Source organism: Pezoporus flaviventris, unplaced genomic scaffold (assembly GCF_033815535.1).
Source record: "Pezoporus flaviventris isolate CSIRO_AGI_PZ_B2104156 unplaced genomic scaffold, CSIRO_AGI_Pfla_v1 ptg000015l, whole genome shotgun sequence".
NCBI classification, from domain to species: domain Eukaryota; kingdom Metazoa; phylum Chordata; class Aves; order Psittaciformes; family Psittacidae; genus Pezoporus; species Pezoporus flaviventris.
This window is the reverse complement of record NW_026892563.1, coordinates 33,584,364-33,608,998: the sequence shown is the minus strand read 5'-3', so window position 1 is coordinate 33,608,998 and position 24,635 is coordinate 33,584,364. Positions and strand designations below refer to the sequence as shown.

The 24,635-nt window shown below is 39.0% G+C and overlaps 1 protein-coding gene across 1 annotated transcript in view; it reads right to left on the bottom strand.

Annotated features, from left to right (window-relative positions):
* ROBO1 (roundabout guidance receptor 1) overlaps window positions 1–24,635 on the bottom strand; it is a 707,499-nt gene that overhangs the window by 35,868 nt on the left and 646,996 nt on the right. The window contains exons 12-20 of the mRNA XM_061453972.1: window positions 22,561–22,766; window positions 21,021–21,102; window positions 20,682–20,850; window positions 20,415–20,581; window positions 16,357–16,478; window positions 13,683–13,914; window positions 12,327–12,448; window positions 8,678–8,849; window positions 1,051–1,248 (exon numbers count right to left, since the gene is read on the bottom strand). Coding sequence (XP_061309956.1) covers window positions 1,051–1,248; window positions 8,678–8,849; window positions 12,327–12,448; window positions 13,683–13,914; window positions 16,357–16,478; window positions 20,415–20,581; window positions 20,682–20,850; window positions 21,021–21,102; window positions 22,561–22,766 — 1,470 coding nt within the window. The remainder of the gene's footprint in view (window positions 1–1,050; window positions 1,249–8,677; window positions 8,850–12,326; window positions 12,449–13,682; window positions 13,915–16,356; window positions 16,479–20,414; window positions 20,582–20,681; window positions 20,851–21,020; window positions 21,103–22,560; window positions 22,767–24,635) is intronic.

The window sequence follows — 24,635 nt, the reverse complement described above, 5'->3', positions numbered from 1 at the left end:
ATTCGTGTTATATTTGTATATCCATCCTGCTCATCACACATTCATTTTTGAAGTGACTGAAGAATATAATCTCATGACACCTTTCATACATTAAGATATGTGCACCTTTTAAGATCAGGTCTATCTTTTGATTGCTAAATGTCAAACATTCTCCCTCAATTCCTTCAAAATTAGGATCTCCCATTTTCTGATTAATTCCAGAATTTACAGTTCTCACTCTGTGAATGCCTATGAAGTACTCCCTTGAGACAAAATGAACTGCAGCTTATTGAATTCAGCTTTAACTTTGGGATTTCATTAACAGATTACTGAATCAGGAGAAATCAAGCTTTTACTCCAGAAGGTCTTCCAGGTAGAGATTCCAGTTTTGTCTGCCACAGAGTATACTGTAAAGCACTGCTTGCACATCAACAATCTGATGTACATGAAAACGAAGAGTGCTTTAAGTTAGTCCCACTGCTGCCATTCTAACTGAATGCAGATGCAAGATGTGACAGCCCCAGAATCCACTCCCAGCAAAAGGGTCCCAAAATAGCATTTATGAAATACTCTAGGAAAGTACTATGGACTGATGTCAATAGTACTAAGAGCCACCTCACCACATTTCCCCAGAACACAAGGAAATTCAAGTACACACACCAAAAGCGTTACAGTAATGTACACCACTGTTAGTGCTCTCAGCAGCAAGCAAAGGACTGAACAAGGACAATGAACTACTGTCCATTTGGCACCTTTACAGATCCCTGGGTATCAGGTAGCAAGGGCATATGGGAAGCTCCCAGCCTGAAACCTATGTTTGCATTACTCATTTGTAGCAGTATCTTTGCAAATAGCTAGTCTAATTATTTTGCTAAAAGTTTATGCTTTAAAGCCAGGTTCTAACACACTGCTGCTCTCTGCATTGGCTCCTGAGCCACACTTCCTGAAAGTAATGAAGTCATTTGGTAATTCCTGCGTCGAGTCTCAGAAGAACAAGAGACTGATGATAAAGTAAAATAGCCAGTAAATACACACTCAGCAGCCAGCGGCCTGAAATACATAATACGGCACCTTTTCTAATACCAGCGTAAGTACTAGTGAGTCCATTTCGCTTCTTCCTGTGGCGATATAACCAGATGCTGAAGACCATAAGGATAATCCAACAGGCTGCACCAATTCCAGCAATGAAGGCAGGTTGCTTTACTACATCGGAAATCTGCTGGGCTAAACTCACTTGATCTTCTGAAGACACGGGGTTTCCATGAGAATCTGAAAAAAAGACACCCAAAATAGCCCATTAATTTGAATGAGCAACTGCCAAAGGGAGCATGAAGAGAACTGACATAATCACAGTCCAGTTTTTCAGGGTAAAATCCTAAAGACTGCTCTTCAAAAATCCTTTTGCAGGTCTAGGTAGAAATGGCTTGTTTTCCATACAAGACAGGTAACTCCAACTAATGACTTATGTTTGCTTACAAACCCTGCTGAAATCAGGCCACTAGACACACAATAGTTAGGTTCAAAAAAATGCCAAACTTGTGGGCTGCTGTTTTGTTTTTCATTTTAATTTTAGCAAAGCAACAGCAGCTTCAGAAAATTATCCTGAAAGCCAGCAAAGAACACAGCAAGGAAAAGAAGCTCAAATACAAAACACGCATAGTCTGTTCCTTGAGCTCTGCAAATGGGTAGAATACAGCTACCTAAACATCCACTCTCACAAGTGAAAATCACAGAAGAATTACAAATTCAGAGTACATTCACATGAGGTTGGACTGAGGGATACATTTTAATTCAGCAGTTCCTGACAGATGACTTAAATCTTGTATTACAGTCTAATGTATTCTTTGCAGTCTCTCACTTTGACCTCAATTAAAAAAGACTAAATACTTCAAAGGACATAAAGAAGTACAAAATAACCAATTCTGCCTCTTGATGTGGTTGAAGAAGGGTAACTGAAAACTGAGTTAGGAATTGGTTAAAATAGTCAAGCAGCCTCATTATTAACGAACAAGCAGACCTTTTCAAAAACAGCATCTCCTTACATATCCCCCATGAAAATAAAGGCCATGTATTTTTTCTGCACACTATTTATATTTTTATTTTTTGGTAGAGAAAGCACGTGCAAGAATCAGTCTCTTCTGCTTTTTCTGCACTGAAGTTTTGCAGGACCCTTCAATGAGCAGCAGCAAATATATTCAGTTAGTGACCAATGCTTCCTAACTGAAATGAAGCAACTCATAGACAAAATGCTGCCTTACTGATTTTTCAGTGAGCGCTTACTGGAAATTTCATTACTGCACAGGTTGAGGGCAAGAATTCAAAACCTTTACTCAGAGTGGATATTGTTTTACACATTCCACAATTTTGAAATACCCATTTTTACTCTGGTGTAAATCCAACAGTTAGCTGCTTTATACTATGGGTGGTGAGCTCAGATTCAGAATGAGAGATTCATGCTTTAAGAAGAAAGGTGCTGGTTTTAATTCTGTTAATATAAACTATATAAGACTATTAATATAAACTATATACTTAAAAAAGTATACTTTTCTCTGCAAACTAAACAGTGAATAGTTTTTTATTTATTTTATGATGACGTGTCTTGCATTATTCCAAAATACCACTGAACTAAAAGAAATCACAGTACAAACAGGAGATGGCATCAAAAAAAATGATACAAATAAAAAACCTCCTCTGGAAAATGCTACCTTTTTGAATGGGAAATGATTAAATTAATAACAGCTTCTTCCAGTGAAGAATTCCAAATTTCAGGTTTTGCGACATCAAGGTCAAACACCTATTTTGCCAAGGAATCACCAGCACCTTTGACTGCTACTTTATTGGAAATTTTACTTCATTTTTCAGGTCCCTTTATCTCCCATGATCCTAAGTGCACTGCCTTGTCTGAAAGTTCACCAGGCAGTCTCATTCTTTTTTTCTAATACACCCTTTGTGCCTGCTGGGTTTATAGATTTCATGCCTGTTTGTGCAAGGTTAAGATGGGTTGCTTCACATTTTATGGAGACAGACAACTGAAGTTCCACACAAGTGGACAGATGGGCTTAGACGTATAAAGTATGCTGTGACCAATGAATTAAATCTGTCACTCTCTCTTTTGTCTCTTTGCAGCTGAGGCCATATTAAGATATGAAAACTTGCATCATCAGTCACTTTTTGAAATGAAAGATTTCTGTATTTTTGAACAGCTACACTACCTTGTACATCTTAATAGAGTAAACCAAAAGATATTTGCAGAACCGATGGTCCGGAATAAATTTAGAAGACTGTTAAATGATTTTTCTTTAATCCTTTCAATATATGTATTTAAAAAAATAAACTGGGGGGGGGGGGGAAATGATGACAAACTCAAAAGCCAGATAAGAATGCTTTTTAAATATGTCAACAATTCAGCCATATAGAAAGATGGTAATTTTATATATACAGTCCATATAAACATTGCTCAGACAATACATGTCTGAAGATTACAAAATACTGAAGAGTCTCTTTGACCATTTATTCTTCTAATTTTTAAATAAGATTCATCTTCTGGTATTATTTTGCTAGCCATTGCATGCATAAGAACAGCATAATAATGTAGCTGCTTTTAAAAAATTAGGCTTTTGGCACATTGTATTTGGGTGGACTGTTGGAACCTTTACATTAAATTAGCTGGTATATATTTAGACACATGATAAAGAGAAGTATACGTACATGTTCATGTACAGTCATATAAACAGTATCATAGAAAAGAAGATGGAAGGACTTTCAAGAAGCCACATTTGACCCTGCTCCTCTTGTAATTAAGAAAGTAAGCTAAATATAAAGCAAAGGGGATTTCCAGGAACATTATCTTGGATGCCTTTCTTTGAGAAGGGCATATTTTCCTTCCATAGTAGTCCTGTGAGATCCTGAATGATCAGTCAGGAAAAAAGCTCTTGAACCAAAAAAAGTACTTTTTCTTCATCCCAGGAAATTTCTGGAAGCTTTGACTGAGATATAAACGGTTCATAATCAACATTCCTGTTCCTGCTTGCACTCCTCGGGGAGACATGCCAAAATAATAAGTGAACATAAACATTCTACGGCAAAGTGCATCTTACTGCCAGAGCAGCAGCCACAGCATTTAATGTACTTGAAAATGCCTCAGAGTTGTTGGAGCAGGCTGATCCCATAACTCCCTGAAACCAGCATATTATCACAGTGACTCACCCCTTCTTCTACCCAAAGATGAAGGCCCTCTTTTTAATCACAGATAATGTTGCTATGGCTATTGCTTACAAACTATGTGGTTTGACTCTCCTGAAGCTCCAAGTTTCAAACTGCAATGCAAACTAATTAGAATTTACATCGAGAAGAACTGAGACCTCTAATTCTCTAATGTTAAATATTCATATAAATAAGAATTATGTAAAACCTAGATTTTAAGTTGTTAAATGTTAAAGAAAAGATTAATACACAATTAAGATTGGAATGCCAAAGATAAAAAAAAGACAGCAAATTCAGGTTCACAGGTGTGCAAGCAACCTTAGCTTTGCCCTGTACATGTACAGACTATGGCACAGTACTTTTCCAAATGCCTATCTCATATAGCATATAAAATGTACAAACAGTAAGTAGGAAGATGTAAGCTCTGTTGACATCGGTAATCCTTGCAATTCAAAACTTGCAAAACACCTGGAATCTGCAACATGATGTCTTCAGTGTTTTCTCACATATATGTTCATGATGCAATATGAAAATTATCTGATAACGCAGGTCAGGAATAAGCTGTTTTGTATCCTTTCAAGTTATATACATTTCCAAAACTGGAAAAATACCAGCTTTGTGCTTCAATCTTATAACATGCAGTTTGATGAGACAGCACTGAACTGGTTTGTTAGGGCTTATTGCAAAGGAAAATAAAATTGCTTTCTTTGAGTTATTTGCAGGTCATAAGACAAAAATACCACTAAACCTTACAACTATCACACTACAAGTACTTGAAGGGCTGACAGAGTAATATCCCTGAAGGCACACTAGCTACACACAAATCACATCTCCTAAAGATGCAATTAGAATAATAAAGACTCAATGAAACTTTCCTGTGTTTTGTACACTTGAGACATCCAGTGGTTGACTAACACACTCAGCATTTACAATAAGCATGCAGACTTGTCTCAATAAATAACTGCACACCATATAGTCCTATGAATAATGTACTTAAGAGTAACACTAACTGCAGTTGTGGGGCTTCTTCAAGCTGGTACCCTGAACAAAATGTTGCAATGTTCCAATTTCACTACATATTTGCCAACAAGCATAGGTAATACTGCCAAACAATCCTAGTTAGTATCCGATCATTGTATAAAAGGCAGGCTTCAGACCAACAAAAAAGAGTTTGTTGTGATGATTTGCAATAATTCTCACCTTCTTGTACGGAGCATTTTTGTAACCAATGTCCTGAAGTTAAACTTCATGACAAGAAAATCCTATGATTTTATTTTCCACAGCACATTATTATATACACACAATACAGTGAGCTGTGGCTAGCTCTCATGAAATACGATTATTTTTTCCTTAACACCAAAGCTCTTGCAGTCTGTCTTACTGTAAAATATCAACTTTGCCTTTAAAACAAATAGTTTTCCAGACCTTGGACTTCCACAGAAAGCTTTAAAAGGTCATTCAAAAGCTAAGAGGAAAAACTGCAACCCTGGCAGTGGTCAAGGCCAGGCTGCATGGGGCTTTGAGTAACCTGGTCTAGTGGGACGTGTCCTTGGCCCATGGCCGGGGGTGATGGTGGTGGAACTGCATCTTGATGTCCTTTCCAATCCAACCCATTCCACAATTCTGTGATTCAGAATCCCCAAGTGTTCCGAGATGCACGATTTTTCAGTTGAACTCATGATTTTAAACACTAAAAGGTGGTTTCTGAATAACAAGCAAATATATCGTTAGCTTGTCCCTGGTGGCATGGGAAGTCTTTGGCACCACGACTCAGTGAGCTGCTTCGTGTCAGCTGAGACACAGAAAATGAAAGAGCTTCGAGCTTACAATTTGTACCTGTCTCTGTAACAGGTTAAGTGAGGTGCGCGCACAAGGTCATTTATCACAGCTCAGCTGATGCATGGGACTGCGATTGCATGCCTCAGCTCTCAGAGAATCCAGTGTCTCCTGTCCTCCCCTCTTGTTCTGGAATGTGAAACTTCCTCCTCCCTGTCCTTCCTGGCTGACACTCTGCCCTGGCCCTTCTCACAGTCACAAGCCTGGGAGCACCCTCTACAGCACACAGACTCAAATATGAGGCGGCTGTGCAAAAGCAGGGTACACTGAGCAAAAACCTTTCTTCTTTGGATGCTCCAGAGCCAGTCACAACCTAGTCTCACATTTTTGTAAGAAAAACACATTAAAAGGAGGCAGACGTTTGATTTTACCGAAAAGTTCTCACATAAAAAGTATGCCCTGTTTGCACACATGGGATTTTTAATTAGTTAAGAAAAAAAACAAACCCAAACCTCATAAAGTTAAGGCCTGCACTATTTTAAATACCAGGAAAAGATTTCCTGAAGGAATAGCTTGGGATCAGTGGCAGAAATGCAGAAACTTGGAAGTTTTCAGTGCCAAACACGCAGTTCCTAGAGAACGTAGATAAAGGGAATTAGGACTCTTTCAAACTTTCTTAAAGTAGCATCCTTCGTCCTCTATCTTCCCCCTCCCTGACCTCCCTTCCTTCTCTCTGTAACCACATACTTTATGGCTGGTGAAGAGTGCCAATTGATGACATCAACAGATTAATTTTCTTTCTTCAGAAGAGTTACCAGAACACTCGAGTGTCTGCTCCACCCCTGTGCTGGGAGCACATCTAAGAACTAAGAATGATTCCTCGCAGGGGCTGCAGGTGAATGCGTAACACGGGGTAGAGTTAGGTGAACTGCAGCCATTCTTCTGCTTTGATGATTTTAGGTTGATCTCTACTACTAAAGGGAACTCCTTAAATTTCATTACTAATTTTCAGCAGCCGCCTGCAGTTGCCAGAAGTACTGCAGCACTGTCTAGGCATTTCTTTGTACTGCTTCTAGTGGCATGGGTCTCCACAAGGCTCCTGCCTCCAGGTCTTTATCATGTAACAGCCAAATTATGTTTTTTTTTACCACATTATATGTAGATTTGGCCATTCCACCTAATTAGAAGCAAGCAGAACGGACTATGAAAACAAACTCCAACAACAAGGTGATACATGGGTTCCTTGAACACCCTTCGAGGTGTGTGCTTGTTTCACGCTTTCTAACATAGTGCCAGCTAAGGCCAGGAATGCATAATGCAGGCAAAAAATCTTATCCTGACAGGCTCTCGTTTCTTTTCCACTTATCAAAACCCCAGTGTGACTGAATTTCGTTACAAAATTCACCTTCATTTAGCATTTCGTTTGAGAAAAGGGGAAAAAAGGAAAAAAAGATGATTATGAAATCTTAGGCTTTGAGTATCGAGGTTTCCCCGTTATTTTACATTCATAAGCTTCACCAATTTCAAATTTTCAAAATCTAAGCCATATAGAACAACCTTGACTTTGACTACTGTGAGGCATCCCTGCCCATGGCAGGAGGATTGGAACTATGTGATCTTAAGGTCCTTTCCAACCTTAACTATTCTACGATTCTATGACTTTAAAGCTGGCTGTAGGAAGCTGTGAATGCTATCTGATTGTAGGAAAGAACAACCCAGAAAAAAACTATGGGGTCTTACATGTATAAATGGAATATTTATACATGCAATATATACAGCAAAATGCAATTTTGCTGTAAAATCTCTATTAATGTAATGAGGAATCATATGCTTGCATAAGGTAAGTTGACGATGACCTTCATTTTAATAGCCAAGGAAACGTACATGCAATTTTCCAGCGAATATATTCATCTTTTAGTCTTATTTTCACATGAAGTAATTATAGGTTTTTAAATAGAAAAAGTGAAATAACAAGGAAGATCTACTAATGAGACAGAGATGGACAGACATAAAGTCCAAAGCAACATGATGAGTTTGCTTTCACAGTTATATACTGCAATGATAAGGCACTTTGATAGAGGCATACTGGTAAGGCAACATGTAGTTATACCTAAATCTACTTTAAATAATCTTCAGGTACCCAACAACAAAGATGCATTTCTCTCAAGCACACCCAAGAGCAGTGCCCCTGATCTGCATTTATGACAGAGAGATATTTGCTGTAAATGAAGTTAGGAGGTCAAGATTGCTGTCAGTCATCTGTGTACCTTTTTTTCCCGGTACTCAGGTTATTTACTAACTTTCACACATAGTTGGTATTTATTGTGCCTAATTTTAGCATGCTTTCTTGCCTAAATAAAAAATCTGATCAAGACAAATTACATCCCTAAAGTAAACTGAGCCAACACTCAGTAATTCATACTCCCCTACATGTTTTATTACACTAGTCTTGTGTGTGAGAATTCACTTTGAAAAATCAGTAACCAAAAAGCAGCACTGCTGAACTGGGAGATCAAAAAAAACCTTGTTGTTATAATCCCATCTTTAGAATACAGATCTATGGCAAGTTTAAGAACAGAAATGTCAAAATCTGCTATTCCAAAGATCAAGTAACACTATCTATTTCACTTGTCTTGCAAGTATTTCTGGTGCCATAAAAGACAAAAGCAAACAAACAAAAATCACCGAAACCAACAGGCAGGATTACCAGCATGCTTACCTAATTGGATAAACTGTGGATCGCTTTTCACTCCAGGTCCTGCCCCAGTACTTGCTGCCACTTCCACGCTGTATCGAATACCAGGAACTAGGGAGGGGATGACTACAGAAAAGGTAGAACCGTCTACAGTCTTGTTTATATGGTATCGACTTTCATTGCCAAGACACCAAACCTGCAGGAAGTAAGCATATGGTACTCGTAAAGTTCAAAATCCAACACCAAGGGGTAAGTAGAAGGAAGGATGACACATCCTATCTGCTGGATACAGAAATTTAGATCTTGTCGCTAACATCTGCAGTCATGGATGGCTGTCCTAGGCATGGTATGAATATTGGAAAGATCCCTGTTTCAAAGAGTAGCTCCAACTATTAAAGTTATTTGATGGGTTTATTGTAATTCATTTACAGTTCAGCCAGTGACATCAGTGCTAATAAAATTAAAAACATTAGTAACTCAGAACAAATATGGGAAGTCAAGAATTGCTCACATAAACAACAAAGACCATTCCATTAAATGAATTTGCAATTCTCTTGTTCAGCAATTGATCATCAAGAAACACCTTCTTCACACGAGTCCAAGGGCAAGTCTGTCATCACATGATGTCACAAGAGAACTGATGTCATGCTGGAATCCAAACATTATCTTTTTATAAAAGAAAAGGCAGCAAGAGGGTGTGATTGAGTAATATGCCACCTTCTATCGACAGACGGCAGCATGATATCAGATCTCATTTTTAGTTGAGATCAGGACACAAGTCTAATGACTTCAATTCACCACTTTATAAATTACATCAGTGAGATTAAATGATTGGGAGAAAAATATGATGAGGTATTTTCACCTCTTCAGGCCTGCACTATTAACGTGGCAAATGCTTGTAAGAGTACGGTTGAACTCCCAACTGCTGTTGAAAGAGAAGTAGCGGCTAATCTAGATCTGCTAGAAAATTAAGGAAGCTGTGTTGATTTCTTTACTCCCTTTTCACAAATGCATTACTGTACAATGAATATTTATCCAGAAAGTTAAATTAGTTAAATTCAGTACTTTATCTGTAAAGAAGCAAACTTTCCTGAGAACAGCAGCATTTCTGAACCTGCGTTGACACAGGAAGGAAGATTTTGCTTTTTGACATATGGAGCTCCTAGAAGATTTAGTAAGCAGATAGCTGCTCTTAATCCCTTATGTAATTCTGCTGCTGTGGAGATTGCCAAGTGAGTAAGCTAGAGTTACACATATAGAACAATTGCTAGGGCCCTTTCTGTACAGCACTTTCCCCCTGGACACTGGGGAATTTTATTCCACCTTCAGGACATTCCAAGACCCTTTTCCATTTTCCCAAAGATTTAAACTGGGCTAGTGGGACACTGAGCATCTGAAATGTATTTTAAGCTTCTTTGAAACAGAAACCCAACACAGCATATACATAACTGCTGCTGCAGAGCAGGTCAGAACGTAGAAAGACAGTATCATTTTTTATGTTCTGATACTATGGAGAGACTGTTTTAGTCAGTAGTAGCATAATTATTAGTAATATTGCTCTTAAGTCCACGAAAATCCTTTTATGCAAATAAGAACTCAATAAAGTGCAGAACAAAAGATTTAAATCTGTATTTTGACTTACATCATTTTCACAGAAATTGTAACTGCCACCATGTACAATGGTTTTACATGAAACAATAAAAGCAATTTATTATGCACTTGTAACTATGCACTACTAATTCATAAAACTGTTTTCGTCTTAGGCCCTCAAACATGTAGTGAAATTCACAAAACAGGAATGTTAGGTTAGACATCAAGTTGTTCAGTACTTGCTATACTGTATTTGATTGCGCACATAAATAGGCAGGCAAAACCAAACTTTTACAACACCATGAAGAAAGGAGGAATCCCAATTATAATAGACACATAAGTGAAGAAAGAATTGCATAACAAGGAAATTTCTAACCATGCTAGGGAAGGAAGGAATGACTTCTGCTGTGATCTGAACTTCTGGCTTTTTGTATGTGCTACTGGCACTTCAGTTAAGATACTACCCTACTTTCTACTTATTTTATCCTTTAAATAAAGTAGGTACACTCTTGCCTTATATTCAAGTTGCTGAAAAAAAGAATTCCCCACACATATGTACCTTCTTTTCCTGGGAGAAAACATAGCAGATCGAAAAACAGAGAAGAGGAATAAAAGAGAAGGTTTTACAAGACTTCTATTTGGATTACCTTGTTATTGTTTTTAATCTTAAATCATTGGTTCTGCATTTATTTAGTTTTTCGACAAAAATATTAATTTCAGATAGCAACTTAAATAGCAACTACATGCATATTCAACGAGTCTGTTTTCTATCCACGGTGAAAAGCACAAAGGAAAATAATGGCATTTACACAATAAATGTAGATGTGAAATGTGCCAGTGTGCCACCTACTGCTACACTAGCACTGTAAGACACTTGCTCCTAATACCCGATAGCCTATTGCCTCTGAATGCTATGAGGTATGTTAGGTATTATACCCACATAAAATTCCTGACTTTTATTGCTTTGTCCTAACAACCTTAACATTCCTCTGATGCAGTTTCTTGATGGAAATAATTCCATCTCTTCAGCTCAAGGTCTGCCTTTAGATAAAATAACTTCGCAAGTATTTTTTTTCCAACTACATTATATATCTGAAACTAAGCCATAAACTGATTTTTTTTTTTTTTATCAGTTGACAGGTTTTGAAAGGCATTTTATTATGCTAAATTGACCATAAAGCTCAGCAATCTCTTCCCTTTCCCATTTCTACTGAGGAAAAAGAAAACCAACCAGAATGAGAAGCAGAATGAGTTTTGATGACTGGGAATATATGCCTATAGCACAGTGTCTTGACCTGAAAAACAGCCAAGACATTCCCATTTGAAAGATTTTGTCAGTAATGCACATTTGCAGGAGACTGAAACCTCTCCATAGCTACAAAGCTTATTTGATTTCCACAAGTAGACACAAAACGTCTGTAGCTTGCTTAGAAAAAATTATCCTTATTTACTTTGTTATGCAAATTCTTGCAGAACAATTTGAACTGAAAATAAATGCTGTGTATGATACTAACCAAACATCAAATGTAAGAATTTATAACGTACTTAAAATTTGTTAAAAATTAAATAAGATAATGAGCACTGTGCTTGTGTGAAACAAGAGAAAAAATTTCTATACACTAAATACCTTTATTATTACACAAGCACATTCTTTACTTGAAAGTTTTCCAGTTACCCAGTTACACATAATTTAACTCAGATCTTAACACTGTTAATTATTATCCCTGAGCTTTTCAACTCATTAAGCCTGTTTATATTTACTACTTCAGCCAATGTCTTTGGGTCACAAAACGGTTCTCAAACATGTACGGTTCCCTCTCTACTTGTGTGTGCATTTCTCAAGTTATAATGAAGGCAAGAAGGCAGTTGCTTTAATTAAGAGGGCTGACCCTTTGCTTTGATTTATGGACGCTGTTTTAATTTAATTTCTATCAGAATTACTAAATACGAAGTTTGAGTAAATTTTCTATCTCATTTGCTTTGACTAACCAGTAGATGGAGCCAAGCATCCACGAACAAACCAACCTGTCACTACCTGGCCAATAGCCCCCATGGCAGGGGGGTCAACGCATGCCAGCAGTACCTTATATTCTTGAACCATCCCATTCTGGTTGTCCTCTGGGGGTGGCTGCCAGGTGACCACAATTGCTGTCCCATTCCCATCGTTCTTAGTTACTGAAACGCTCTGAGGTGGAGCGCTAGGAGCTGTTTGTTTGGAAAGAAGGAGTGAAGGTAAGTTCATTACATGCACAGGTGGTTTTTTGTAACAGGAAGATGGTTTCTGGGCTACATAAATGCATTCTTTTATGCTCTAACCCCCTCACTGAGGGCAGTTGCTGCCCACAAGACAAAATGACACAGAAGGAAAGCAATGTGAAACTGCTACCAGGCTCCTGAGTCCTGCTGCAGTCTTGCTGTACAGGACAGGATAAGTCACGCTCATCAACCAGACTCTCTAAACTCGGGTACCCATTACCTAGAAGTCATAGTCCCAAGCACTGAATTCCTCACTGGTCTCAAATCATCTAACCAAGGATCAATAGTTTCGAAAACTAACCTATATAAATTGATCCCAATAGAATGATAGCTCTCAGTTCCTCTACTGTGTGGATAACACAAAACTCATTAAAATCAGGATGAAATGTGTTAACACATCTATAATAATAATTCATGTTTTGAATTTTAAATAGTCATTTAAAATGTGGACACTTAGCTGATGCTTAGTATGAATGCAGTTAAGCACACCTCTTGAACCACCTGCAGCAATAAAACAGAGGTACATGGCATTTATGCTGGGGAGGGAAGAGTGCAGGGGAAAGGCTGCACATACCAAGAGGCACTGGCCATCTTGCATACTCATTATGCCTAAGCAACAACAAAATGAAGAGCTGCATGAACCTTCTCTTTTTAGTACACATATGAGATGGAAATACATAATTCAGTCCACTCTATATGTTGCCCTCATTCATCTTTTCATTTTGTCTTACTGATTGATCCAGATATAAAAGCCTTCTAAAAATGTGGTTTCCATTCCCTCAGCTATAGTGCTTTGATGATTTCTGTGGTGTCTGCTATCTACTCAAGATAGTGATTAGCAAGTGCTTGAATCTGACAGAAGTCACTTGTGTCCAGACCATGAACTCAGCAGGGAGGAGTGCACACTGCAGCGAAGATAAAAAGCACATTTCCCATTGTGTGCTGGAGAGGATTTTTGAACATCCCTCTCTCCCTGTCTCTTGTGCATGGTTCTGAATATTTACTTCTGTGTCACCAAACAATTCACATAATGATCAGTCCGACACAGCCTCCTCTGCCGCAGGATTGCTGTTCTCAAACAGCATGCACTTCAAACAAAATCAAACAACGAACGTATCAGAGGGAAGCGAGCCAGACTACTACTTCAAAAAGGAAAGATGAAGACTGTCTGGCTCCCACTTGCCTTCTTCCAAGGTCTTTGCAAATTTCACTTCGCTATCTGCTCCCTGAAACTCATTAAAAAAAGGGCGGGCCTTGATTTCGTAGTTTACACCTTTCTTCAGCTCGGGAATGATAACGCTGTTTTTGGTTGGAGTCTTCACTTCAAAGATTAACCACTCCGACTCTCCATAGGATGCTGACGTAGGCCGGTACAGAATTTTATAGCCTTGGATATACTGGGATTGCTGGTCCACCTGGTGAGACAGGAGAACACACAACGTAACCTTTAACAAAACTGAACCAGAATGATGTCTGTGACACTATGCACAGCCCCTGGACTATGCTTTTTATTTGAAGTAAACAACACTGTCAAAGAGGATAAAGGCTCCTTGCATTACAGCAAATTACAGGCCTGATTCACAAGTGCATTAATCTGTTTGATGCTGGTAGAACTGCGCTGGTTCCCGTGGATTTATGAAGGCATTAAAGGGGGATAATGGAGTTGTATAATATGCCCCAGCTCTGTGAAATGAACAGCTTTTGCATGCGTGGAGTGATGGAGCTCAGCACAGGCCAGGTTTCTGCCCACCCAAATCTGCCCGGCAGGGCAGGGGCACATGGGGGTAGGTGGGAGGGCGAGGGCAGGGGATCTACAGCTCCATGAGTCAGGGTATTGAATACGGAGATCAAAAGGAAAGCCTGCCAGCTCTCTGGAGGTGTGGAAGCCTCACAGAATCCATGCAATGAGCACTGCTTCCTGCCCGCTTCCTTCTGGAGAAAGCAAAGTGAAAGGCAGCCAGCTGGCACTATCTCCATTGCTGTGATTAGGCTGGGCTCTTTCAGAGGGCTGATTCGTCCAAGCACTTCCTCTGTGTCCACCCTCTCGGCAGGACGCTCCTCTGCTGGAGGGAATGGGCTGTTTTGAGAGGGCTCTGAAGAGGCTCATAAAACTCAGCATGGCAACACAGATGAGACTTGGAAAGCAGATCAAAATGATACTCAGTGGTCCTGAGTGCTGCGCAGACCGAGGGAATTTTACATCACGTCTGGAGAAAGATATCTTAATGTAAACAAGGGTGGGACTCACTGTTTGGCTATAGCTGAAAGAGAAAGCTATCTTACAGAAGTGAAACCTCGTGGAGCATTCACTATCTTTTAACTACCATTTTCAGTGTCTGATGAATAAGAAAGTCCAGTAATAACAACAAAATCTTTAAGAGTGGATCAGATTTCCCCTATTTTCAAAAATCTCAGACAATGACACAATAAAACTGTTTGCTTGCTTGCACTTTTGCTCCAAAAAAGCAACATGTTCCATTTTTAATAATCACATAAAGAATGCGTGTGTTAGCTGAAACTGAGGTAATGCTTATTTTTGAAATTGCAGAGAAGCCACAGGCCACCCAAGAGACTGACAAAAACTGCCTGTCTGGAAAAGGTTGTTCTGTAAGGAAAGGTCAAACGAAATTGCGCTAGGAACCTTAAAGGTGTTTTAACAGAATTAGTTAAATCAGGAGATTGCCTGCTGCAGGTGGCCATGCTGCAGGTGACAGTGTAATTACCATGCAACACAGCACACACATTAACTGCACTTTTGCAGCATCCAGGAGCCCTGGTCATGAACCAGGACTCTGTAGGGGTAGGGTTATGCTACAAAGTGAAGTGCCTTTTGTTCCTGTTTAAAATGTTCTGCCATGGCATAGCAGGGGCTACACCCTGTGGTCTCCTCAACTGTTTCTGCCAATGCATTGACACATTCAGATGGAAATCCTAAAAAGACCTCACAGCTGACTCCCTTTGGATTTACTTCCACACCTGGTATAATTATTCCCCACTTTTTCTTCATTCTGCATCCTATTTCAAAACTGCTCTTCTTTGAATCACATTTTCTGATTTCATTGCTTGGTACCTGCAGTTTCCCCATGTTGTTCTGACTCTTAATTGCCAAATGTCTCCCTCAGTAAGCCATTTCTAATCCTTTCCTTCCTGAGGCCTTAGCTTGTAAGCCTACTTGCATCTTTTTCATGTATGTTCCCACTCCCCTTACTCCCGGACTCCTACATGGTGGTTTCCTTACTCCCTCATTTCCTCTGCTGTATCATCCACGTGGCCAACTTCCTGCTTCCTCCCACCAGAGCAATGTCAACATGGCATCTGAAAACCATCTGACCTTTTTGTCTCTTCTCTCTGCACTGTATGTACTTATAGCACTGTGGGAAAGGACAGATTAAGATGAGGCTATATGGGTTTGGGAGTGTTTCTCAGTATGGATGTAGGATGAAGACAAAACTTTCAAAGAGAATAATGCAGTATTTCTCTCCACTGGTGACTGACAGAAGTGGAAATGCCCATGCTATCTCATTAGGGGAGTGATACACTTCCTACTGAAAGCAGTGCAAAAGCTTCAAATTATATGACTTTGAAGGCTTTGATCAGTCCTTTAGCTTCCAGAGGACGACTCTGAACCTCTCACCATATTGTAAACAGCACTCTCTATAGAGACAGGAAATGGTGAAAATGGAGCAACATTTAGTAAAGTAGGAAAGCAAAGCCCAAGCGGCACTCATTCCAGAGAAAAACATTTCATTTGCAAGCATACAAACGGCACAGCTTCTTAAAGTGTGGCTCCACTGCAGTCAAACAGTAGATTCAGCAGTGTATATATGACCACCTCCACGATACAGATTTATACTTACCGTCCAATGAACTTCAATTGAGGATGAAGAAAGGATAGTAGGGTTGTGCAGATGTAGTACCACATCACCTAGTTCTCTCTGGACCTGCTTGTGATCTACACCTTGACTTGTTGGTGGAACATCTGTAATGATTTAAGATTTCATTTCCACAAGTATATATGATTGTTAAAAGAACCATATGTAATTACAAACAAATATATCATAAAGTATGTGATACCACCAATAAAGAATATCCTAAGTACTTCCCCACTATGTAAGAAAAAACTACATGGAGTATTTTCCTGAGCAAATCACCAATGTTTAGGTAGTAGCACTGTCTTCAACAGAGAGAAACAGGAGGGAAATGCTGCATAAAAAGAAAAACCACACTTGAGGATGTCTTTGGTAAGTAACTGCAGCAGCATTTCTTCATTCTTTCCTGTTGGGAGAAGAAAACACTGCAGATTCCAAGAGACCTGGAAACCTATAAAGAATGGCAAAAGCGGAAGCTGTATTTTCAGATAGCTTCATGGGGAAACTTACTGCTTGTAATTACAAAATAAATGTAAAAACTGAAGAAAAGACAAATGAGTCATGTGGATGCAGCTTCTCTGATGGCAACTGTCTTCTGTAAACAGCAGGCAGAGCACAGCTGAGTGCTATCTTGCTCTTCTGACATTTGGTCTATCTTATAGCTAAAAGAATTGTTCATATGCATGAAGGGACAAATCCCTCTCAAAATACACAATGGTACAATGGAAACACATATTTTCTGCATGCAGAGCCCTTGAAAAAATATATTTAACTGAAACGGAATGACTGTCAGACATGTACAAAATTTACAGGCAATCAGTAACAGGTTGTCTAAAATATACATGTACTATGGACAGCACAGTAACAGTTTCTGTATTGATTTCATATCTCTCTGATCATTTTAAACAAATACCATGCTGACAAAAAAGATCACAGCCTTAGAAATTCATGAAAAGTACTCACAGTGATGTCTCCCTTTCCTTTTTATTTCCCTTTCCTTTTTTCTTTCTTTCCCTTTCCTCTTTCTTTTCCTTTAATTTTTCCTTTTCTCTTCCTTTTTCCTTTTCCCTTCCCTTTCCTTCCTGATGACCTTGGAAATTTCCATGCCTGTCTGCTTACAAGAAGTGTCAAAGAGAGAGTACACAGAATTTGTGCATATCTTTATGTACAACTAACTACAACTACTGTAAATACATCACTGTAGGTGTGTAGACTGTCTTGAAAGATGAGATTTGGATAAAGCAGTTGATGCTGATATAGAAGACACTTATTTAATACAAGAGTAGCAAAGCTGTTGCTTTTTGCCAAGTGGTCACATTCTCAGTTCATCAGCTATTGGTCTTCTCTAAATAATAATAAAACCAATGCTAAGAGGCATTAGGACAATGCATGAATACATGTTTTTTTTTCAAGAAATACAGTTCCCATTTGGGAATACAAAGCCTATGTCACTTTGAACTTCTATCATACAGTTTCCTGAACATATTTACAAGAAGATGGGATTCTTAAAGAAGGAAACTGAGGTTAACATGCAGTCAGTGGGTGACAAATCCGGATTCCTAGCAAAGAACATTGACAAAACCAGAGCACTCTTTTACTGCTGTATCCACATGTAGTATGTTCTGCCAAACAGTCCATTTATCAGAGTATTTCCCTCCCTTCAAAGTTCGAAAGCATGAAAGACACAAACTTCTGTTTGGAGAGTTGCCTAAATATCACCCTGATTAGAATGTAACAGGAAAGTCAGTGGAATAATTACTTCTGTCTTTGCTAGTCATAAAAGATGAGTCACCAACAATATGAATCAAACTATTAATAGGCTCAGCCATTTGCACATCTGTGCTATACAGCAATACATGTGCTTTCTTGTTTTGGAGTCAGGCTTCCAAGACAGTGACTGTCAGTGAGAACACCTAAGCATGTTGGTTTTAATGTCACTAATATGCAAAGTGAAAAGATGAATGTAGGTTAGGTTCCTGGTCCGGACATGCATTTAGGAAAAGGCTATACTGCCTTCTAGACAAAAACAAACTGGGGAAGTTTTGAACTTAGCTAGACCACAACTTACGCAAAACTGAAATGGTACTGGAAGAAGACTGGAACTGACACTCTAAAGAACTTGACACTTGATTCTATTTCTTACCTGATGAAAATTTTATCTATTGGTTATTATTTTCACTCAGGCTTTGTGTGGTTCTCATGTCTTCAGCAGTACTAGATGCCCAGAGGACAGCAAAGCTTTTCCATGCTGTTATAAAACTTTCAGTTTTGCTGAGTGAACAGAATGTTGCCTCATTCCTCACCTTGTTTATCAGTCTGGACATTGATCAGTTCATCAGGGACATTCAGACCTAATACTCTATCTGATATCCAGGAATGAAATTACACTGCATGAAAAATGGACTTGTGCAGAACACTGCAGACTGTCGACATAGTAAAACGTGTTGCCCTATTCCCAGGAATACAGAAATCATGGAATCATAGAATCACAGAATGGTTCGCGTTGGAAGAGGCCTTAAAAGCTCCCCTGCCACGGGAAGAAACAGTTTCCACTAGACCAGGTAGCTCCAAGCCCTGTCCAACCTGGCCTTGAACACTGCCAGGAATGGGGTAGCCACAGCTTCTCTGGAAAACCTGTGCCAGCGCCTCAGCACCCTCACAGGGAAGAATTTCTTCATCATATCTAATCTAAATCTCCCCTCTATCAGCTTAAAGTCATTCCCTCTTTGTCCTGTCACTACAAACCCTTAAAGGGTTACTATATCTCTCCTCGGTAACAGACGTAGGAACCTGTGCAATGCCTACCACTAGACCGTGTTGCCCAAGGCTCTGTCCAACCTGGTCTTGAACACCGCCAGAGATGGAGCATTTACCACTTCTTTGGGCAACCCGTGCCAGTGCCTCACCACCCTCACAGTAAAGAACTTCTTCCTTCATGACTCTGCTGTCTTTATATATTCACTGAAATTGTCACCCATCAAGAGAAATGCATACTGAAGGACAGCAGTGTGTAACTGTTCACTCCCCAGGGGAGGTGAGAAAGACTTGTTTTCAGACCAACTTTAGGAAAAATGAAAGTCACCAAAGGAAAATGCCTTGTTTCCTTTAAGGAACTTCCTTCCAAAAACAAACACGTACTTACTTATGCAAACAAAGAAACAAACATACAACACAGGCACTCTTAATAGGCCAATGGGTCAATTTCTGCAGTAAGTAGAAAAAGCAGGAGAAAAAAAAGAAAGATTATCTATAGCACTTTTAGTTTGAAAAGAAGGATGTCCAGTTATTCCCTTCTTAAGAATCTAAGTATTTCTCCTGGAAAAACACAGGCTGTGAAGTTGCAATGCATGATTCCCTATACACCATCATAAGTGTCATTTATTTGCTACAGTGAACACAAAGTTATTTTACATTTTACATAGCTGGATTCAGTCCATGGCTGGACTTCAGTCATAGATGGAGTCAGTAGATGACTACTTCAGCCATTCCTACCCAGCTTTTGTCTTCCACTTGGCTATCTGTAAGCACTCTCTTCTCCACTGTTTTATTTTCAACAGTTGTACTATTGAAATACTTTTAATACATTGCCAAAACCTCTTCTTTACTGGCTTACAATGCACAACTCCTTCCAATTTTAAACTTCTCTCTTTCCTAATGCAGCAAAAATCAACTCAGATTAAATGGTGTTTCTCCCTCTGTCAGTCTTAAGCCTGATTCACTGGACATAATAATTTTTCAGCAGAATTTGATGATTTGTGTGATAAAAAGTCAGAGATTATTTCTGCTGCTAACAAGAGCTATTCTATAAGATTGTAACTATCTTTGCTATGAGATATTAGGGTTCCTTAGGCAATGCAAATATGCTGCCTAAGCAGCTTTCAGAGTCTATGTTATAGAGAAATACAAGTTTAAACACTGTATTTTACCAGCTAGTATATATTAAAGCCAGACAGTTGAAAGCTACGAGAATTCCTGCATCTGGTATTTCTTGGTCAAATTGTGACAATCACTGTGGCCACCTAAAATGTTCAGCATCAAAAGCTTACCTTGAGTTTTCACTGGATCAGATATTTGGCTTGGGTCACTTAGTCCGTATGCATTAGCTGCCCTCACAAGGAATAGATAAATTGCATTAGGTTTTAGCCCTTTAACTGCAAAACTCTCTGTTTTCACATTTTCAGCTACAGTTTGCCAGCTGCTACCAGATGCATGGCTAAGGATAAAACACACACAACAGCAGGTTAGCACGTGCTTTTTTTACAACATCTTATATATGAGTTTAAGCACAGCAAGATCACATGAGACTCATGTACCTGAAGGCCTCAATTATGTAAGAGGTTGGTGTTGCACCTGAATTCAAATTGGGTTGCCATGACAATGTTACTGTATTCCTGCTGACATCTGTAACCTCAGGTTTTGATGGAGCGCTAGGAATCAAGTTTGGGTCAGTGGGTCTCGGTGGCTGCACTGGGACTCCAAACTCTAACAAAGGAGAGAGAAATGCTGAGTGTAGGCAGGAAGCAGCTGCTAAGCTAACTGCTGTTCACATCTGCACAGGCAATTTATGACACGAGTCAGGTAACTTCCTCATTTCAATTTATGATTTGCCTGTATGTATTTTCTCCATGCAGAGGAAACCCTAATTGATTTACCTTGGACCTCTATGTATGCGCTCCATGTAGCTTCGCCACTTGGGGTTGAAGCAATGCAGGTGTACCGACCAGTGTCACCCAGCTGAGTGGGAAAAGAGAAGAATAAATATTTGAAACAATCAAGCACTCAGTGGGCTAGAAAAGTAATTACAGCTGTTCATGTCATGTCCCGTCCCATGTCGTCCCAAGTTCCCCCCCCCCCCCCCCGAATGTGGGTAAATGTATTAGGCTGCAAAAAATTCAAACCAGAAATTTATTCCATTAGAAGTTACAACTTCATGCACTGCAAAATGAAAATGGATACTCATTTTGGAGCATCCCTTAAAGAATTGGTAAAACTGTAGATTCTAATTTAACATTAACTATTCCGTATTGAACAAATGGAAGGCCAATTCTCGTACCATTTATTCCTTACCCTGCAGAGGTCCTAACAAATAAGTTGAGAAGGAACTCAGATGACAAGACCTTATGCAACTGTCAACCTTATGCCTAAGTAATGCCAGGGGTTTGTCTGGACTGCAGCACTGGAGAGCATGTTATCCTTAAAATAAAGCTTAAATATTGCACAGGGCCTTGTACATATGGGGTTCCCTGTGTTAGCATAAATTACACTCTACAGCAAACCCAAAAAGGAATCTCCGTGTGCTATTCTCATTGAGTTCTGAATGTTGGATTATTCGTCCATATGTGACTTAATCACATTTTGAAGGAGTTTCTTTCCCTTCCCCTCAAAAGAAATGCTATCCTCCTAAGGTTCCAGCCTCAGCAGATGAGCTGAACGGAAACACTCAATAACCAGAGTTTCAAACTCTAAGCCAGTGTAACTTGTAATTGGTAACAGTGCAACTCTGGGGAACAGAGTAGAGTGATATATCCATCCTAATTTTCAAAAATCACTATACTTCAAACCACAGAAAATATAGCAGAGAATAGCCAGTATGCTAAAACAACAATCAAGCATTTTACAGCATGCGAGGCATAACCAACAATACTGACCAGAGACCTGCTATAATTCCCTAAGGAAGCTAGATGTTTGACAGGTGGTTAACTATTCTGACCTATGTTTATGCTGTCAAGTGAATATGTTTCAACTTTAAAAATAGTTTTAAGAAAGCTGTGTACATGGCTCTATTACTGCAGTATGCTGAACTAAAGTTTTATATATATAAGCATTTGAAATAATAGATTATTTAATCTATTAGTACTAAAGCCCAAATAATTTATGAATTCCTCTTACTGAAATATAAGGCTTACTTTCTTTCCCCTTCATGTTTTAAGTATGATATAATTCCCTCAATTAATACCTCTTAAAAGCATTCTTCCTTACGCAATCTGAAATAATGTGCCCTAGGCAGAATAAGCCAAGGTGTGAAGCATGAAGTATGAAATATTTGAAAGCATTTAAGTATCAAATATTTTAATACATTTATTTAACATTTCATTAATTCTAACTGTAGGATTTACTACATCAAAAGTGCCTGGAGGTGAAAAAACAAAGTGAAACTAGTAAGAAGAAAACCTGTTTGCCAGTTCAAGCTACCTTGGCATATCGGATCTGTAATGCTCCTGTCTCCAATTGCTTGATGCGAGAATCCTGGGTAGAAATGAGGATCCCATCCTTTTTCCAGAGGATAGTGGGCATTAAAGTGCCTGTGGCCACGCAGCTCAGTACTAAAGTACCGTCTACAGCTACAGTCTGATTCACAGGACCCTGTCGAATGACAGGGGGAGGCCGGTCTGCAATCACTGCCAGAAGAAACAACAGGAAATAGATTTCTGCAACTGGAAACAATTTCCTAATCATCTAAGCAACAGCAGTTGCTTGAGGCTTTGAAACAAACTAAAGATAATTAAACAAGTAATTAAAGTTCGAGACATGCGTTATTCAGGCCAGGGTACATTAAAATGATGCACAACAGCATTTTAAAATGATACACAGAACCATTTTCAAAAAGTAAAGAAGTATTACATATTCCAGTGTCTTTATAAAGTGATGATGGAATGAGAAAGGACTTCCCAATTTCTTTTTCAAGGCACAGATTACACCTTGTTCATCTTCTACCATTGTAGCAGGTCTCTATATAATGGAATTTATACTTTCAGCATTCAAAGACAGAGAAAAAAGAGGTAGGCATGAAAGGAATAATGTGATGAATACAGACTTCCTAAAAAGACTTATTGTGTAGCATCAACTCATTTTTGTGGTGTTTCCTAATGGGGAGATGCTTAGCAGTATTGCAAACACAAAACTAATGAAAAGGACCATATTAAAAACGTTCAACTAAGAAATATTTTCTGGTAGTTTCTGACTTTCAGTGTCTTGATGACTTAATCTGTTAATATGACTTCAAAGCCACAAAGAGAATCCCACAGTGTGTTGGCATCAATTTTAATGCATCTTTCACACAATAAAAATTAAATGTTAGTGATTGATTATTTAATAGAAAGGTATGAAGCAGTCTCAGCATTCACAGATAAAAGAAGGCTTTCTTCTCCATTATCCAATGGATAATAAAAAAAAAAAAAGAGGAAAAAAGATAATAAAAAAAAAAAGAGGAAAAAGCTATCCTATTGTGTTTCAGTGACCTCCTCTACCTGTACTGTCCAACATGACATGGACTGATGATCTGAAAATAGCCATGCAAATTAAAAACTGGTTTGGTAGCTGAAATATAAATCTGAAGTTCATGAACATCATATATTTCTAAATTACTTTTTGTAACAACAGACAGGGTGTTAGTACTGCTTTTCTTGGCTAAACTCCCACTCCTGTAATTTCATTTGCATGTTCAAATGACACTCTGTGTTTCCAACTGCATAACTCAACCTTTACTTCTTGTCCCAACCTGTTGTAATGCATTGCAATATACTGTAAGGCCTGTAGCATCTTTCTCCGCAGAGACAGTCAAAACAAGCTCACTTATAGTTTGTATTTGACTTTGACAAGTTTGTGAAGAGCTCTGCAGTTGCCAGTGGGAAGAGGCTGACCGATCTGTGCTTTACAGAAGAAATCTAATGCCACTGAAGTCCCTGGCTAACGTAAGTGTCACTAAAATCGATGGCAACTTCTACTACTTTTAGAAATACCAGGGTATTTCTGCATATCCTGCCTTCACTTCTATAGAGGTATAAAAACAAAAGTATTTTCCCAGGACATTATCATATAATCACAGAATAGTTAGGGTTGGAAAGGACCTTAAGATCATCCAGTTCCAACACCCCTGCCATGGGCAGGGACACTTTATGCTAAATCATATCAGCCAAGGCCTCGTCCGAACTGGTCTTGAACACTGCCAGGGATGGAGCATTCACAACTTCCATGGGCAACCCATTCCAGTGCCTCACCACCATAACAGGAAAGAATTTCCTCCTTATATCCAACCTAAACTTCCCCTGTTTAAGTTTTAACCCATTACCCCTTGTCCTGTCACTACAGTCTCTAATGAAGAGTCCCTCTCCAGTATCCCTATAGGCCCCCTTCAGATACTGGAAGGCTGCTATGAGGTCTCCACGCAGCCTTCTCTTCTCCAGACTGAACAGCCCCAACTTTCTCAGCCTGTCTTCATACAGGAGGTGCTCCAGTCCCCTGATCATCCTCGTGGCCTCCTCTGGACT